Genomic DNA, 16,873 nt, shown 5'->3' with positions numbered 1-16,873 from the left:
CGTGCTGACTATTAGTGCAATCTTTAAGCAGTGTTTAGATTGTAAGCTCATTCGGGCAGGCATGCATCATCTATTGTACCACACTGGATTCTATATGGGGCCAGTTAGTCTTTAGTAAATAGCCCTGTTAGATATAAATTGATATAGGGGGACATGGGGGAGAAGGAGAGCGATAGGAGGGATAGAGAGAGAGAAACAGAGAGAGCAAGAAATATAGATAGGCAAAGAGGGAGAGAGAGAGTGAAATAGAGATACAGAAAGGGAGGGAGAGAGAGGGGGAAGTGAGAGACAGAGAGAGAGAGAGGGGAAGAGAAAGACAGAAAGAGGGTGGAAAGAGAGACAGGGAGAGAGGGGAAGAGAAAGACAGAAAGAGGGGAGAGGGAGGGGGAAGAGAGAGACAGAGAGAGAGGAGGAGGGAGAGGGGGGGGAGAGAGAGGGGAGGGAGGTGTTAGAGTGTGGGAAAGGAAGCCTTAAGGGGCACCTTGAGAAAGCGAAAGTCAAACTAACTGCAAAGTTCACAAAGAAAGTGGATTCGGAAGGGGAGGAGGAGGTGAGTGTGAGAGGGCTAGGAGGAGAGAAGGAGGAGGTGAGTGTGAGAGGGATAGGAGGAGAGAAGGAGGAGGATGTGATGGGAGGATGGAGGGAGGAGGAGAGAAGGAGGAGGATGTGATGGGAGGATGGAGGGAGGAGGGGGGCATGAAGAAAGGAGGACCGATATCCAGTGAGGACTGAGTGCTACTTGCTAAGTAACAGGGATTGTTAGAGTGAGAGTCCCTGCCAGGAAGTGACAGGGAGTGAGTGTGAGTTACAGAGACAGTGAGTGTGAGTAACAGACAGTGAGTGTGAGTAACAGACAGTGAGTGTGAGTAACAGGGACAGTGAGTGTGAGTAACAGACAGTGAGTGTGAGTAACAGGGACAGTGAGTGTGGGTAACAGACAGTGAGTGTAAGTAACAGACAGTGAGTGTGAGTAACAGACAGTGAGTGTGAGTTACAGAGACAGTGAGTGTGAGTAACAGAAAGTGAGTGTGAGTAACAGATAGTGAGTGTGAGTAACAGGGACAGTGAGTGTGAGTTACAGACAGTGAGTGTGAGTAACAGACAGTGAGTGTGAGTAACAGACAGTGAGTGTGAGTAACAGGGACAGTGAGTGTGAGTAACAGACAGTGAGTGTGAGTAACAGACAGTGAGTGTAAGTAACAGACAGTGAGTGTGAGTAACAGGGACAGTGAGTGTGAGTAACAGACAGTGAGTGTGAGTAACAGGGACAGTGAGTGTGGACTCTGCCGTGGACTCACTATGAATCCCATTAACCTGGACACTTACAGCTTGTCGCTACTCACTGCCAAGGAGGATATACTCAACGACAGGAGCTCCACTAACTGGTGAGTGAACACAGAGGGAGAGAGGAGTGCACACTCAGCTAGAGTCTAATAGCAAGAATAAATGAATGAGTGTGAGACCAAGGTGAGTGAATGGATAAAGGGCAGACTGAGCTGAGTGTGAGGGAATTCATGTCATAGGACAGATTAAATATCTAAAAGCTACCCTCACCCTAACTGACTTACCCTCACCCTGACTGACTTACCCTCACCCTGACTGAGCTACCCTCAGCCTGACTGACTTACCCTCAACATGACTGAGCTACCCTCACCCTTACTGACTTACCCTCACCCTGACTGAGCTACCCTCACCCTGACTGAGCTACCGTCACCCTGACTGACTTACCCCCAACATGACTGAGCTACCCTCACCCTAACTGACTTACCCTCACCCTAACTGACTTACCCTCACCCTGACTGAGCTACCGTCACCCTGACTGACTTACCCCCAACATGACTGAGCTACCCTCACCCTAACTGACTTACTCTCACCCTGACTGACTTACCCTCACCCTGACTGAGCTACCGTCACCCTGACTGACTTACCCCCAACATGACTGAGCTACCGTCACCCTAACTGACTTAACCTCACCCTGACTGACTTACCCTCACCCTGACTGAGCTACCCTCAGCCTGACTGACTTACCCTCACCCTGACTGACATACCCTCACCCTGACTGAGCTACCCTCAGCCTGACTGACTTACCCTCACCCTGACTGACATACCCTCACCCTGACTGAGCTACCGTCACCCTGACTGACTTACCCCCAACATGACTGAGCTACCGTCACCCTGACTGAGCTACCCTCAGCCTGACTGACTTACCCTCACCCTGACTGACTTACCCTCACCCTGACTGACTTACCCTCACCCTGACTGAGCTACCCTCAACCTGACTGAGCTACCCTCACCCTGACTGACTTACCCTCACCCTGACTGACTTACCATCACCCTGACTGAGCTACCCTCAGCCTGACTGAGCTACCCTCACCCTGACTGAGCTACCCTCACCCTGACTGACTTACCCTCACCCTGACTGACTTACCCTCACCCTGACTGAGCTACCCTCAACCTGACTGAGCTACCCTCACCCTGACTGAGCTACCCTCAACCTGACTGAGCTACCCTCAACCTGACTGACTTACCATCACCCTGACTGAGCTACCCTCACCCTGACTGAGCTACCCTCAACCTGACTGAGCTACCCTCACCCTGACTGACTTACCATCACCCTGACTGAGCTACCCTCAGCCTGACTGAGCTACCCTCACCTTGACTGACTTACCCTCACCCTGACTGACTTACCCTCACCCTGACTGAGCTACCCTCAGCCTGACTGAGCTACCCTCACCCTGACTGAGTTACCCTCACCCTGACTGAGCTACCCTCACCCTGACTGACTTACCCTCACCCTGACTGAGCTACCCTCACCCTGACTGACTTACCCTCACCCTGACTGACTTACCCTCACCCTGACTGACTTACCCTCACCCTGACTGACTTACCCTCACCCTGACTGACTTACCCTCACCATGACTGATCTACCCTCACACTGACTGAGTTACCCTAACTGAGCTACCCTCACCCTGACTGACTTACCCCCACCCTGACTGAGCTACCCTCACCCTGACTGACTTACCCTCACCCTGACTGACTTACCCTCACCCTGACTGACTTATCCTCACCCTGACTGAGCTACCCTCACCCTGACTGACTTACCCTCACCCTGACTGAGCTACCCTCACCCTGACTGAGCTACTCTCACCCTGACTGACTTACCCTCACCCTGACTGAGCTACTCTCACCCTGACTGAGCAACCCTCACCCTGACTGAGCTACCCTCACCCTGACTGACTTACCCTCACCCTGACTGAGCTACCCTCATCCTGACTGATCTACCCTCACCCTGACTGAGTTACCATCACCCTGACTGACTAACTCTCACCCTGACTGAGCTACTTTGACTGAGCTACCCTCATCCTGACTGAGCTACCCTCACTCTGACTGAGCTACCCTCACCCTGACTGAGCTACCCTCACCCTGACTGACTTACCGTCACCCTGACTGAGTTACCCTCACCCTGACTGAGTTACCCTCACCCTGACTGAGTTACCTTCACCCTGACTGAGTTACCCTCACCCTGACTGAGTTACCCTCACCCTGACTTAGCTACCTTGACTGAGTTACCCCTTCCCTGACCAATCTATCCTGACTGAATTACCCTCACACTAGATGCTCTTGGTCTAGAAGGTGGTGTCCAGGTATAGATGCTGTAGATCTAGATGGTGGTGTAGATGTTGGTGTCCAGGTATAGAGATTCTAGGTCTAGATGGTGTTGTCCAGGTGTAGATGCTCTAGGTCTAGACGGTGGTGTAGATGTTGGTGTCCAGGTGTGGATGCTGTAGGTCTAGATGGTGGTGTCCAGGTGTAGATGCTTGAGGTCTAGAAGGTGGTGTCCAGGTGTAAATGCTCTAGATCTAGATGGTGGTGTAGATGTTGGTGTCCAGGTATAGAGATTCTAGGTCTAGATGTTGGTGTCCAGGTGTGGATGCTGTAGGTCTAGATGGTGATGCCCAGGTGTAGATGGTGGTGTAGATGTTGGTGTCCAGGTGTGGATGTGAGGTGGATGTGAGGTGAGGGTCTAGACGGTGGTGTAGATGTTGGTGTCCAGGTGTGGATGCTGTAGGTCTAGATGGTGGTGTCCAGGTGTAGATGCTCGAGGTCTAGAAGGTGGTGTCCAGGTGTAAATGCTCTAGATCTAGATGGTGGTGTAGATGTTGGTGTCCAGGTATAGAGATTCTAGGTCTAGATGTTGGTGTCCAGGTGTGGATGCTGTAGGTCTAGATGGTGATGCCCAGGTGTAGATGCTCTAGGTCTAGACGGTGGTGTAGATGTTGGTGTCCAGGTGTGGATGCTGTAGGTCTAGATGGTGGTGTCCAGGTGTAGATGCTCGAGGTCTAGATGGTGGTGTACAGGTGTGGATGCTCTAGGTCTAGATTGTGATGTCCAGGTGTAGATGCTCTAGGTCTAGATGGTGGTGTAGATGTTCCTTTATGATCTTAGTGCTAAGTTATGATTGGCTGGGTTTACATGTTACCACTGTGCCATATAAATGCTACTACCTTCCAGTTAGTTGACATTTCTTCTTCCTTCCAGTCTCTGGATTAACATATTTGATTTCTTAATTGATTTATAGGGTAGGCGCTATTTCCTGGGCACAATATGTGGATTTAAAGGACCTGATGGAAGAAAACATTAATACTGAATTTATTCCACTTTTTTCCCCTGTAGGTTATGTAAGCCGTCTTCCTTATCTTCACTAATACTGTGAGGTAGGGTCACCCCTGGCACCCCACAATAAGGTCTCTTATTACTGGGTGACATGCTAGGAATGGGGTCACCCCTGCCCCCCACAATAAGGTCTCTTATTACTGGGTGACATGCTAGGAATGGGGTCACCCCTGCCCCCCACAATAAGGTCTCTTATTACTGGGTGACATGCTAGGAATGGGGTCACCCCTGGAACCCCACAATAAGGTCTCTTACTACTGGGTGACATGCTAGGAATGGGGTCACCCCTGGCACCCCAACAATAAGGTCTCTTATTACTGGGTGACATGCTAGGAATGGCACCCCACAATAAGGTATCTTATTACTGGGTGACATGCTAGGAATGGGGTCACCCCTGGCACCCCACTATAAGGTCTCTTATTACCGGGTGACATGCTAGGAATGGGGTCACCCCTGGCACCCCACAATAAGGTCTCTTATTACCGGGTGACATGCTAGGAATAAGGGTCACCCCTTGCACCCCACAATAAGGTCTCTTATCACTGGGTGACATGCTAGGAATGGGGTCACCCCACAATAAGGTCTCTTATTACCGGGTGACATGCTAGGAATGGCACCCCACAATAAGGTCTCTTATTACCGGGTGTCATGCTAGGAATGGGGTCACCCCACAATAAGGTCTCTTATTACCGGGTGACATGCAAGGAATGGGGTCACCCCTGGCACCCCACAATAAGGTAACTTATTACCGGGTGACATTCTAGGAATGGGGTCACCCCTGGAACTCCACAATAAGGTCCGGGTGACATGCTAGGAATGGGGTCACCCCACAATAAGGTCTCTTATTACCGGGTGACATGCTAGGAATGGCACCCCACAATAAGGTATCTTATTACTGGGTGACATGCTAGGAATGGGGTCACCCCTGGCACCCCACTATAAGGTCTCTTATTACCGGGTGACATGCTAGGAATGGGGTCACCCCTGGCACCCCACAATAAGGTCTCTTATTACCGGGTGACATGCTAGGAATGGGGTCACCCCTGGCACCCCACAATAAGGTCTCTTATTACCGGGTGACATGCTAGGAATAAGGGTCACCCCTTGCACCCCACAATAAGGTCTCTTATCACTGGGTGACATGCTAGGAATGGGGTCACCCAACAATAAGGTCTCTTATTACCGGGTGACATGCTAGGAATGGCACCCCACAATAAGGTCTCTTATTACCGGGTGTCATGCTAGGAATGGGGTCACCCCACAATAAGGTCTCTTATTACCGGGTGACATGCAAGGAATGGGGTCACCCCTGGCACCCCACAATAAGGTAACTTATTACCGGGTGACATTCTAGAAATGGGGTCACCCCTGGAACTCCACAATAAGGTCCGGGTGACATGCTAGGAATAAGGGTCACCCCTTGCACCCCACAATAAGGTCTCTTATCACTGGGTGACATGCTAGGAATGGGGTCACCCCACAATAAGGTCTCTTATTACCGGGTGACATGCTAGGAATGGCACCCCACAATAAGGTCTCTTGTTACCGGGTGACATGCTAGGAATGGGGTCACCCCACAATAAGGTCTCTTATTACCGGGTGACATGCAAGGAATGGGGTCACCCCTGGCACCCCACAATAAGGTAACTTATTACCGGGTGACATTCTAGGAATGGGGTCACCCCTGGAACTCCACAATAAGGTCCGGGTGACATGCTAGGAATAAGGGTCACCCCTTGCACCCCACAATAAGGTCTCTTATCACTGGGTGACATGCTAGGAATGGGGTCACCCCACAATAAGGTCTCTTATTACCGGGTGACATGCTAGGAATGGCACCCCACAATAAGGTCTCTTATTACCGGGTGACATGCTAGGAATGGGGTCACCCCACAATAAGGTCTCTTATTACCGGGTGACATGCAAGGAATGGGGTCACCCCTGGCACCCCACAATAAGGTAACTTATTACTGGGTGACATGCTAGGAATGGGGTCACCCCACAATAAGCAGGGGAGGACTGGCAGCCTTAGGCCTGGGGGGCAAAAGCAGTCAAGTGGCCCATTGCACCACCAAATCAGTTCACCATCCATGCACACCTTTTCCTGGTTTTATAACAGATATTGATGTTCTGCTAATCAGTAGCTACTATAGAGCTCTCCCTTCTGTCCCTTAGAGCTCTCCTCTGCCCCTTAGAGGTCTCTCCTCTCACCCTCCCTCCCTGTGCTCTTCTCATCCCCCCTCCAGCCTCCCTGTGTTCTTCTCACTCCCCCCCTCCATGTGTTCTCCTCACTCACCCCTACCTGTGTTCTTCTCACCTCCCCCCTCCCTGTGTTCTTCTCATCTCCCCTTTTCCTCACCCCCCGTGTTCTTCTTATCCCCCTCCTCCCTGTGTCCTCCTCACCTCCCCCTCCCTGTGTTCTCCTTACCTCCCTCCTCCCTGTTCTTCTCACCTCCCCCCTCCCTGTGTTCTCCTCACCACCCACCCTCCCTGTGTTCTCCTCGCCACCTCCCCCTCCCTGTGTTCTTCTCAGCCCCTCCCCGTTCTCCTCATCTCCCCTTCTCCTCACCCTTACTACCCCCCCTGTGTTCTTCTTACTTCACCCCCTCCTCCCTGTGTTCTTCTTACTCCTCCCCTGTTCTTCTTACTCCTCCCCTGTTCTTCTTACTCCCCCCTGTTCTTCTTACTCCCCCCTCCCCTGTTCTTCTTACTCCTCCCTCCCCTGTTCTTCTTACTCCCCCCTCCCCTGTTCTTCTTACTCCCCCGCTGTTCTTCTTACTCCCCCCTGTCCTTCTTACTCCCCCTCCCCTGTTCTTCTTACTCCTCCCCTGTTCTTCTTACTCCTCCCCTGTTCTTCTTACTCCCCCCCTGTTCTTCTTAACCCCCCTCCCCTGTTCTTCTTACCCCCCCTCCCCTGTTCTTCTTACTACCCCCCTGTTCTTCTTACTCCCGCCCTGTTCTTCTTACTCCCCCGTTCTTCTTACTCCTCCCCTGTTCTTCTTACTCCCCCTGTTCTTCTTACTCCCCCCTCCCCTGTTCTTCTTACTCCCCCCGTTCTTCTTACCCCCCCTTCCCTCCCCTGTTCTTCTTACTCCCCCCTCCCCTGTTCTTCTTACTCCCCCCTGTTCTTCTTACTCCCCCCTCCCCTGTTCTTCTTACTCCCTCCCCTGTTCTTCTTACTACCCCCTCCCCTGTTCTTCTTACTCTCCCTCTCCCCTGTTCTTCTTACTCCCCCCTCCCCTGTTCTTCTTACTCCCCCCTGTTCTTCTTACTCCCCCCCTCCCCTGTTCTTCTTACTCCCCCCTCCCCTGTTCTTCTTACTCCCTCCCTCCACTGTTCTTCTTACCCCCTCCCCTGTTCTTCTAACTCCCCTCCCCTGTTCTTCTTACTCTCCCCCTCCCCTGTTCTTCTTACTCCCCCCTCCCCTGTTCTTCTTACTCCCCCCCTGTTCTTCTTACTCCCCCGTTCGTCTTACTCCCCCCTCCCCTGTACTTCTTACTCCCCCCCTCCCCTGTTCTTCTTACTCCCCCCTGTTCTTCTTACTCCCCCCCTCCCCTGTACTTCTTACTCCCCCCCGCCCCTGTTCTTCTTACTCCCCCCTCCCCTGTTCTTCTTACTCCCCCCTGTTCTTCTTACTCCCCCCATTCGTCTTACTCCCCCCTCCCCTGTACTTCTTACTCCCCCCTCTCCTGTTCTTCTTACTCTCCCCCTGTTCTTCTTACTCCCCCTCCCCTGTACTTCTTACTCCCCCCTGTTCTTCTTACTCCCCCCTCCCCTGTTCTTCTTACTCCCCCCTCCCCTGTTCTTCTTACTCCCCCCTCCCCTGTTCTTCTTACTCCCCCCTGTTCTTCTTACTCCCCCCTCCCCTGTTCTTCTTACTCCCTCCCCTGTTCTTCTTACTACCCCCTCCCCTGTTCTTCTTACTCTCCCTCTCCCCTGTTCTTCTTACTCCCCCCTCCCCTGTTCTTCTTACTCCCCCCTGTTCTTCTTACTCCCCCCCTCCCCTGTTCTTCTTACTCCCCCCTCCCCTGTTCTTCTTACTCCCTCCCTCCACTGTTCTTCTTACCCCCTCCCCTGTTCTTCTAACTCCCCTCCCCTGTTCTTCTTACTCTCCCCCTCCCCTGTTCTTCTTACTCCCCCCTCCCCTGTTCTTCTTACTCCCCCCCTGTTCTTCTTACTCCCCCGTTCGTCTTACTCCCCCCTCCCCTGTACTTCTTACTCCCCCCCTCCCCTGTTCTTCTTACTCCCCCCTGTTCTTCTTACTCCCCCCCTCCCCTGTACTTCTTACTCCCCCCCGCCCCTGTTCTTCTTACTCCCCCCTCCCCTGTTCTTCTTACTCCCCCCTGTTCTTCTTACTCCCCCCATTCGTCTTACTCCCCCCTCCCCTGTACTTCTTACTCCCCCCTCCCCTGTTCTTCTTACTTCCCCCTCCCCTGTTCTTCTTACTCCCCCCTCCCCTGTTCTTCTTACTCCCCCCTCGGATGTTCTTCTTACACCCCCCCGTTCTTCTTACTCCCCCCTCCCCTGTACTTGTTACTCCCCCTCCCCTGTTCTTCTTACTCCCCCCCCGTTCTTCTTACTCCCCCTCCCCCGTTCTTCTTACTCCCCCTCCCCTGCTCTTCTTACTCCCCCCTGTTCTTCTTACTCCCCCCCTCCCCTGTACTTCTTACCCCCCCTCCCCTGTTCTTCTTACTCCCCCCCGTTCTTCTTACTCCCCCCTCCCCCATTCTTCTTACTCCCCCCTCCCCTGTTCTTCTTACTCCCCCCTCCCCTGTTCTTCTTACTCCCCCCCTGTTCTTCTTACTCCCCCGCTGTTCTTCTTACTCCCCCCTGTTCTTCTTACCCCCCCTCCCCTGTTCTTCTTACTCCTCCCCTGTTCTTCTTACTCCTCCCCTGTTCTTCTTACTCCCCCCCTGTTCTTCTTACCCCCCTCCCCTGTTCTTCTTACTATCCCCCTGTTCTTCTTACTCCCCCCCGTTCTTCTTACTCCTCCCCTGTTCTTCTTACTCCCCCTGTTCTTCTTACTCCCCCTCCACTGTTCTTCTAACTCCCCCCGTTCTTCTTACTCCCCCCTCCCCTGTTCTTCTTACTCCCCCTTCCCTCCCCTGTTCTTCTTACTCCCCCCTCCCCTGTTCTTCTTACTCCCCCCTCCCCTGTTCTTCTTACTCCCCCTTTTCTTCTTACTCCCCCCTCCCCTGTTCTTCTTACTCGCTCCCTCCCCTGTTCTTCTTACTCCCCCCTCCCCTGTTCTTCTTACTCTCCCTCTCCCCTGTTCGTCTTACTCCCTGCCTCCACTGTTCTTCTTACCCCCCTCCCCTGTTCTTCTTACCCCCTCCCCTGTTCTTCTAACTCCCCTCCCCTGTTCTTCTTACTCTCCCCCTCCCCTGTTCTTCTTACTCTCCCCCTCCCCTGTTCTTCTTACTCCCCCCTCCCCTGTTCTTCTTACTCCCCCCGTTCGTCTTACTCCCCCCTCCCCTGTACTTCTTACTCCCCCCCTCCCCTGTTCTTCTTACTCCCCCCTGTTCTTCTTACTCCCCCCCTCCCCTGTACTTCTTACTCCCCCCCTGTTCTTCTTACTCCCCCCTCCCCTGTTCTTCTTACTCCCCCTCCCCTGTTCTTCTTACTCCCCCCCGTTCTTCTTACTCCCCCCGTTCGTCTTACTCCCCCCTCCCCTGTACTTCTTACTCCCCCCTCTCCTGTTCTTCTTACTCTCCCCCTGTTCTTCTTACTCCCCCCTCCCCTGTACTTCTTACTCCCCCCTGTTCTTCTTACTCCCCCCTCCCCTGTTCTTCTTACTCCCCCCTCCCCTGTTCTTCTTACTCCCCTGTTCTACTTACTTCCCCCTCCCCTGTTCTTCTTACTCCCCCCTCCCCTGTTCTTCTTACTCCCCCCTCCCCTGTTCTTCTTACTCCCCCTCCCATGTTCTTCTTACTCCCCCCCTGTTCTTCTTACTCCCCCCTCCCCTGTACTTGTTACTCCCCCCTCCCCTGTTCTTCTTACTCCCCCCGTTCTTCTTACTCCCCCCTCCCACGTTCTTCTTACTCCCCCCTCCCCTGTTCTTCTTACTCCCCCCCTCCCCTGTACTTCTTACCCCCTTCCCCTGTTCTTCTTACTCCCCCTGTTCTTCTTACTCCCCCCTCCCCCATTCTTCTTACTCCCCCCCCTCCCCTGTACTTCTTACTCCCCCCTCCCCTGTTCTTCTTACTCCCCCCCGTTATTCTTACTCCCCCCTCCCCTGTTCTTCTTACTCCCCCCCTCCCCTGTTCTTCTTACTCCCCCCTTCCCTGTTCTTCTTACTCCCCCCCCCTCCCCTCCCCTTCCCTGTAGCGTGGCCGAGCTCCAGGGAAGGGGAAGTGCACTCAGTGTGCACTTCCTGTCAGTCCGGCCGGGTACAGGAAGCAGAAACTCCTGTACCGCGCTGAGTTTCTGTTTCCTGTTAGTCCGGCCTGGTACTGCGGACCGGAGAAGATCTTGGCCGCGCTACAGGGAAGGGGAGGTGAGGATAGAAGCAGTGCTGCAGCCACTTGAGGCTCTTTAGAGAGCGCTCAGGCGGCTGCAGCATTAGGATCAGCCCTGCAGCGGCCGGTTTTAAAATGATTTAGGGCGGCCTGGGGGGCAATTGCCTCCCTGCCCACCGTCCCAGCCCGCCAGACAATAAGACAATAAGGTCTCTAATTACCGGGTGACATGCTAGGAATGGCACCCCACAATAAGGTCTCTTATTACCGGGTGACATGCTAGGAATGGCACCCCACAATAAGGTATCTTATTACCGGGTGACATGCTAGGAATGGGGTCACGCCTGGCCCCCCACAATAAGGTCTCTTATTACCGGGTGACATGCTAGGAATGGGGTCACGCCTGGCCCCCCACAATAAGGTCTCTTATTACCGGGTGACATGCTAGGAATAGGGTCACGCCTGGCCCCCCACAATAAGGTCTCTTATTACCGGGTGACATGCTAGGAATGGCCCCCCACAATAAGGTCTCTTATTATCGGGTGACATGCTAGGAATAGGGTCACGCCTGGCCCCCCACAATAAGGTCTCTTATTACCGGGTGACATGCTAGGAATGGCCCCCCACAATAAGGTCTCTTATTATCGGGTGACATGCTAGGAATAGGGTCACGCCTGGCCCCCTACAATAAGGTCTCTAGGAATGGGGTCACCCCAATACAAGGGATAAACAGAAGGAATTAGTTCTGCTTGTGATATAAATACTGCATTGCCATCCATGGGGTAAAGGACAGCTTGATTAAATCTCCCCCTTGTCTTACACACTATAACTGTAACAGTATTGATTTCTGGTCTATCTTCAATCTGTGAATTCTGAAACTGCTGATATAACCCATCCCATCACTCTGAGGCATTATAGGAGGAGATCAAACCTAACATTTCACACAAAAAGTGTGACGCTTTAATTTTAGGGGTGGGAGTGGGGGTATGGCCAGAGCTGTTCTGAATGTGAGTGGGGGTGTACTGAGTGTGAGTGGGGTGTGGCTGGGAATGTGGCTGTACTCAGTGTGAGTGGGGTGTGGCTGGGAATGTGCTTGTACGGAGTGTGAGTGGGGCTGTACTCAGTGTGAGTGGGGCTGTACTGAGTGTGAGTGGGGTGTGGCTGGGAATGTGCTTGTACGGAGTGTGAGTGGGTCTGTACTCAGTGTGAGTGGGGCTGTACTCAGTGTGAGTGGGGCTGTACGGAGTGTGAGTGGGGTGTGGCTGGGAATGTGGCTGTACTCAGTGTGAGTGGGGTGTGGCTGGGAATGTGGCTGTACTCAGTGTGAGTGGGGCTGTATGGAGTGTGAGTGGGGTGTGGCTGGGAATGTGGTTGTATGGAGTGTGAGTGAGGTTGTACTCAGTGTGAGTGGGGCTGTACTGAGTGTGATTGGGGTGTGGCTGGGAATGTGCTTGTACGGAGTGTGAGTGGGGCTGTACTAAGTGTGAGTGGGGCTGTACTGAGTGTGAGTGGGGCTGTACTCAGTGTGAGTGGGGCTGTACTCAGTGTGAGTGGGGTGTGGCTGGGAATGTGGCTGTATTCAGTGTGAGTGGGGCTCTACTGAGTGTGAGTGGGGTGTGGCTGGGAATGTGGCTGTACTCAGTGTGAGTGGGGTGTGGCTGGGAATGTGCTTGTATGGAGTGTGAGTGGGGCTGTATGGAGTGTGAGTGGGGTGTGGCTGGGAATGTGGCTGTACTCAGTGTGAGTGGGGCTGTACTGAGTGTGAGTGGGGTGTGGCTGGGAATGTGCTTGTACGGAGTGTGAGTGGGGCTGTACTCAGTGTGAGTGGGGCTGTATGGAGTGTGAGTGGGGTGTGGCTGGGAATGTGGTTGTACGGAGTGTGAGTGGGGCTGTACTCAGTGTGAGTGGGGCTGTACTGAGTGGGAGAGGGGTGTGGCTGGGAATGTGCTTGTACGGAGTGTGAGTGGGGGTGGGGCTGTACGGAGTGTGAGTGGTGCTGTATGGAGTGTGAGTGGGGATATGGCCAGGGGTGGGGTAATATTTTGGCCTTCGGTATGACGTTTACATTCAGTTGTCGACATTTCTCATGTTACTGTAAAGGTTGTAGTTACTGTTGGAGTAGTATCTGAGTTTGGAGGCTGTCTCTATATATGCAGTGCAGGGTCACTGCTTGGGGACTGCAAATCTGGTATAAATTGGGACTTGCCTTTAGAAAGCTGTTGGTATTGGCCATTTAATATTATCGAATAGTATTTACGGGTTCTGGTAAACAGACAGTCGCAGTGCAATTACACTGGAAGCCAAGATTGGCTGACTAAACAGATTGTACCTTGAACAATGGCAATTATTTCTATAGAGCCAACATATTCTGTAGTGCTGTACAATAGGTAAAATAACATACAAATCATTCTAATAAAACATGTTTTGACATACGGAGCAGTAGGTAAGTCGGACCCTGTCCAAACACGCTTACTATATAAATGCGTTGTTTTCACTGGGATACTTAGTAAGTAAAGCACAATATGTGTAAGAAAATGGAAGTGCGGGTTTAAAGGGACACTGCCCAAATGTAAAGCAAAATAACACTGTTTAGTACAGGGCTTGACAAATTTGCTTGGAATCTAGGAACCAGCTAAAAAAGTTAGAAGCCAGAGAAATTAACGTCAAAAATAAAATTCTTAAAGGGACACTATAGTCACCAGAACCACTACAGCTTAATGCAGAGTCTATATCCTGTCCCTGAACAATTTTCAATGTAAACACTAACTTGTCAGACAAAAGGCAGTGTTTACATTGCTGCCGGGTAACACCTCTAGCGACTGTCACTCAAACAACCTTCCTGGGGTCAGTTCCCTATAGAGATGCACCTCTATGAGAAGTTAAATTGGCGCAGTGCCATTTTGCCACGCATGCGCAGTAGTCTTCCAGTGCTTTCCTATGGGGAAGCATTGGATTGGCTGAGATCGTCAAGTTTCATAATCTCAGCCATGGAGGTGGGGCTCCCTCTGCTCTAAATTATCCGGACGCCCCTCTCCCTCAGCTCTCCATGGGCCGCCTGCCCCCTCGCTCCCTCCCTCGCTCCCTCCCTCAGCAATACATGAGCCGGCCGCCTCACTCAGTCAGCAGCCTGCCTCAGCCCTCCGTGATCCGACTGCCTGCCTCTGCTCTCAGGAAGACGGTGACCTCGGGGGCTGAACAGGCTCACAAATTTCCTGGTCGCCATGGCGACCTGGGATTTGTCGAGCCCTGGTTTATTAGATATACCCCAATTAAACATGCCTCCATTTAATTATGGTATACATATCTAAAAAGGCTACATATCTCATATCTGCTGCTTTTACCAGCCCTCCCCTTCTAACCCCGCCCACACTTTCTGTGGCTGTCCAATCACGGACTTCCCAATGCAGCTCAATGAGAAGTCTTTGTAGTGCAGCTGCTCTGGGCAATTACTAAAACCAGTAAGTAACAGGGCCGGGTGTCTGCCAGGGGGGTGTAACCAGTATAATTTATAAAAGTGTGCATTTCTATTGAAATCTGCTTTTTAATATTTGTACACTTCACACACATACAGCATTTCAGTAAGGTAAAGAGCTTCAGGGGACTTGAGTGTCCCTTTAATGTTATACAAAAAGTGTTGGTAAGAAGGGGGCTCTTCTTCCAATCATTGTTTGGGTGAAAGGTTAGCATGCCATAAATCAGGGCAGGGAGCGGTGAGTGCCAGAGGGATCAAGGGTCAGATGGTATGAAGGACTAGAATAATCAGTAAACGTTCCTCCTTCCTCTGCCGTCTGATCTTATCTGGATACATTGTATTCCACCGGTGAAATAAACAGGGCATTTACCCACAGGGGTTTCAGAGACGCACTGCCTGATCACTATTATTACTATCGGCATTTTCTAGCGCCAACAGATTCCACAGCGCTGTACAATGTCGGGGGATAATGAGACATACTGTTAATTAATAATAGTCTGTGGGGCACATGGAGTTAATGAAGTGTTCTATACCTCCCACTCTTTGTAAGGGCAGACAAGCTAGCCAACCTCCATTTGTTTAAATATACTGAGGGATTTGGGAAGAGCACAAGTAACTTTTTCCTTTGGTTTTACTGTATGTATTGGGGCTGATGTGTAGTATGGTCGTTGCTGCCGCCCAGGGGTAGGGTTGTCACCTTTCTTGGAAAAAAATACCGTCCATGCGAATTTGCATAATTAGTTACGTATACCTTAATTTGCATAATTAATTACTTTTGTATACGTGATGTCACTGGACACGACATCACGGGGTGTTGCGTAACATTTGGAAGAGGAAAGTTCTCTAAATTGCTAAAATACTAAATATAGTGTGTACTATGTCTGACTGTGTGTGTAGTATTGTGAATGTAAGCGTGTATACTGTGTTAGAGTGTAGGTGTAGTATTGTGTGTATACCATATCCAATTATGTATGCTGTGAGTGTTTTTTCGGCGGTATGTCATTATGTTTATACCGTGTCTGATTGTGGATGTAGTCAGGGCCAATGTAAGGATTTTGGGCTACACAGGCTAAGATGCATTTTGCCGCCTCCCCCCAAAGAATGTGTCTTTACCTGTGTCTCGTAACCCCCTCTTACCTTCTTTAGCCACTCTCGTATTTCTTATCCCATCTTTTGAATGTCTTACCCCCTTTAGTGTATCTAATCCTCCTTTTGTGTGTCTTGCACCCCTTTGTGTATCTCTTACTTCACTTTTTGTGTCTCTTACTTCCCCAAGACTCTGTTTAGTGTCTCTTACTTCCCCACCAGTCCCTTTGTGTGTCTCTTATTCTCCCTAGCCCCTTTGTGTGTCCCTGCCTCGTTTCCTTAGCCTCTTTTTGGTGTCACACATAGTCATACAATCTACACATACAATTACACTGTCATACAGAGACATACAGCCATAGTGTGTGTGACGAGACCAATCTCGCCACTGTGCATTGGAGGAGCCTGGTTGCCCGCCTGCTGCCTTTAGACTATGGCCCCATGTTGAAATGCTTGATTTTCCCCTGCAAAGACATGAAAGCCGGGTCATTCGGTGCTTGCCTTGTTTGAGCGGTGATACCCCAGATAGCTATGCCATGGAGCCCATTCGTATAATGAAAGACTATGGGAAAGACTTTGGCTCCATGGCAATTGAACTATATGTGTGTGATCTGAGCGCCATTCAGTAATAATGTGCGCTCAGATCTGAGCTATCTGTGAATATGTTGCCAGATAGCTCAGTTTTATGAGTTTGTATGTTTTATGCAATGGCTGCACAGTTATATATTTTTTATGTATTTTATTGTCTTTTGCTGCCATGTGTTCAATGGAGTTTTGCCTCTGTCCTTGGAGATAATTGGATTACTTCCCAATTATCTCCAGGATAGAAGACTCTGTGGAACTGGTTTTGGGCATGCTTCCTTTGGTCACAAAGGACTACGATCTATCTTTTGAACCATTGGACCAATTTGTATGATTTTGACGTATGTTTGTAGTATGCTGATGCTGATTCTGAAAATGTACGTTTATGTGAATGTGATGCATACTTTTAAAGTTATGAATAATGTGGAAAAACTGTATTTCTCTGCTTGTGATAATTATATTACCCATTGTGTAAGGTAATTGTATCACAGGCAGAGGGGAGGATTTTGTGTGGGAGTGTCTGAGTGTATTGTACGTGTTTATTGGTTTGTAACGGAATGCAATAGTATAGTCCACGGTTTCCGTTGGTATCACAGGTAATCCA

The 16,873-nt window shown here is 51.0% G+C and overlaps 1 protein-coding gene and 1 long non-coding RNA gene across 2 annotated transcripts in view; both read left to right on the top strand.

Annotated features, from left to right (window-relative positions):
* The first annotated feature begins 696 nt into the window (after nucleotides 1-696).
* LOC134615249 (mucin-2-like) overlaps nucleotides 697-16,873 on the top strand; it is a 215,439-nt gene continuing 199,262 nt past the window's right edge. The window contains exon 1 of the mRNA XM_063459735.1: nucleotides 697-1,385. Coding sequence (XP_063315805.1) covers nucleotides 1,300-1,385 — 86 coding nt within the window. The 5' untranslated portion in view covers nucleotides 697-1,299. The remainder of the gene's footprint in view (nucleotides 1,386-16,873) is intronic.
* On the top strand, nucleotides 3,641-4,117 carry LOC134615268 (uncharacterized). The gene is made up of 3 exons (XR_010091289.1): nucleotides 3,641-3,691; nucleotides 3,727-3,800; nucleotides 4,070-4,117. It is a non-coding gene; the product is annotated as an uncharacterized LOC134615268 (long non-coding RNA).

This window comes from Pelobates fuscus, chromosome 6 (genome assembly GCF_036172605.1).
Source record: "Pelobates fuscus isolate aPelFus1 chromosome 6, aPelFus1.pri, whole genome shotgun sequence".
In the NCBI taxonomy this organism is placed as follows: domain Eukaryota; kingdom Metazoa; phylum Chordata; class Amphibia; order Anura; family Pelobatidae; genus Pelobates; species Pelobates fuscus.
This window is presented reverse-complemented; position numbering and strand designations above follow the sequence as displayed.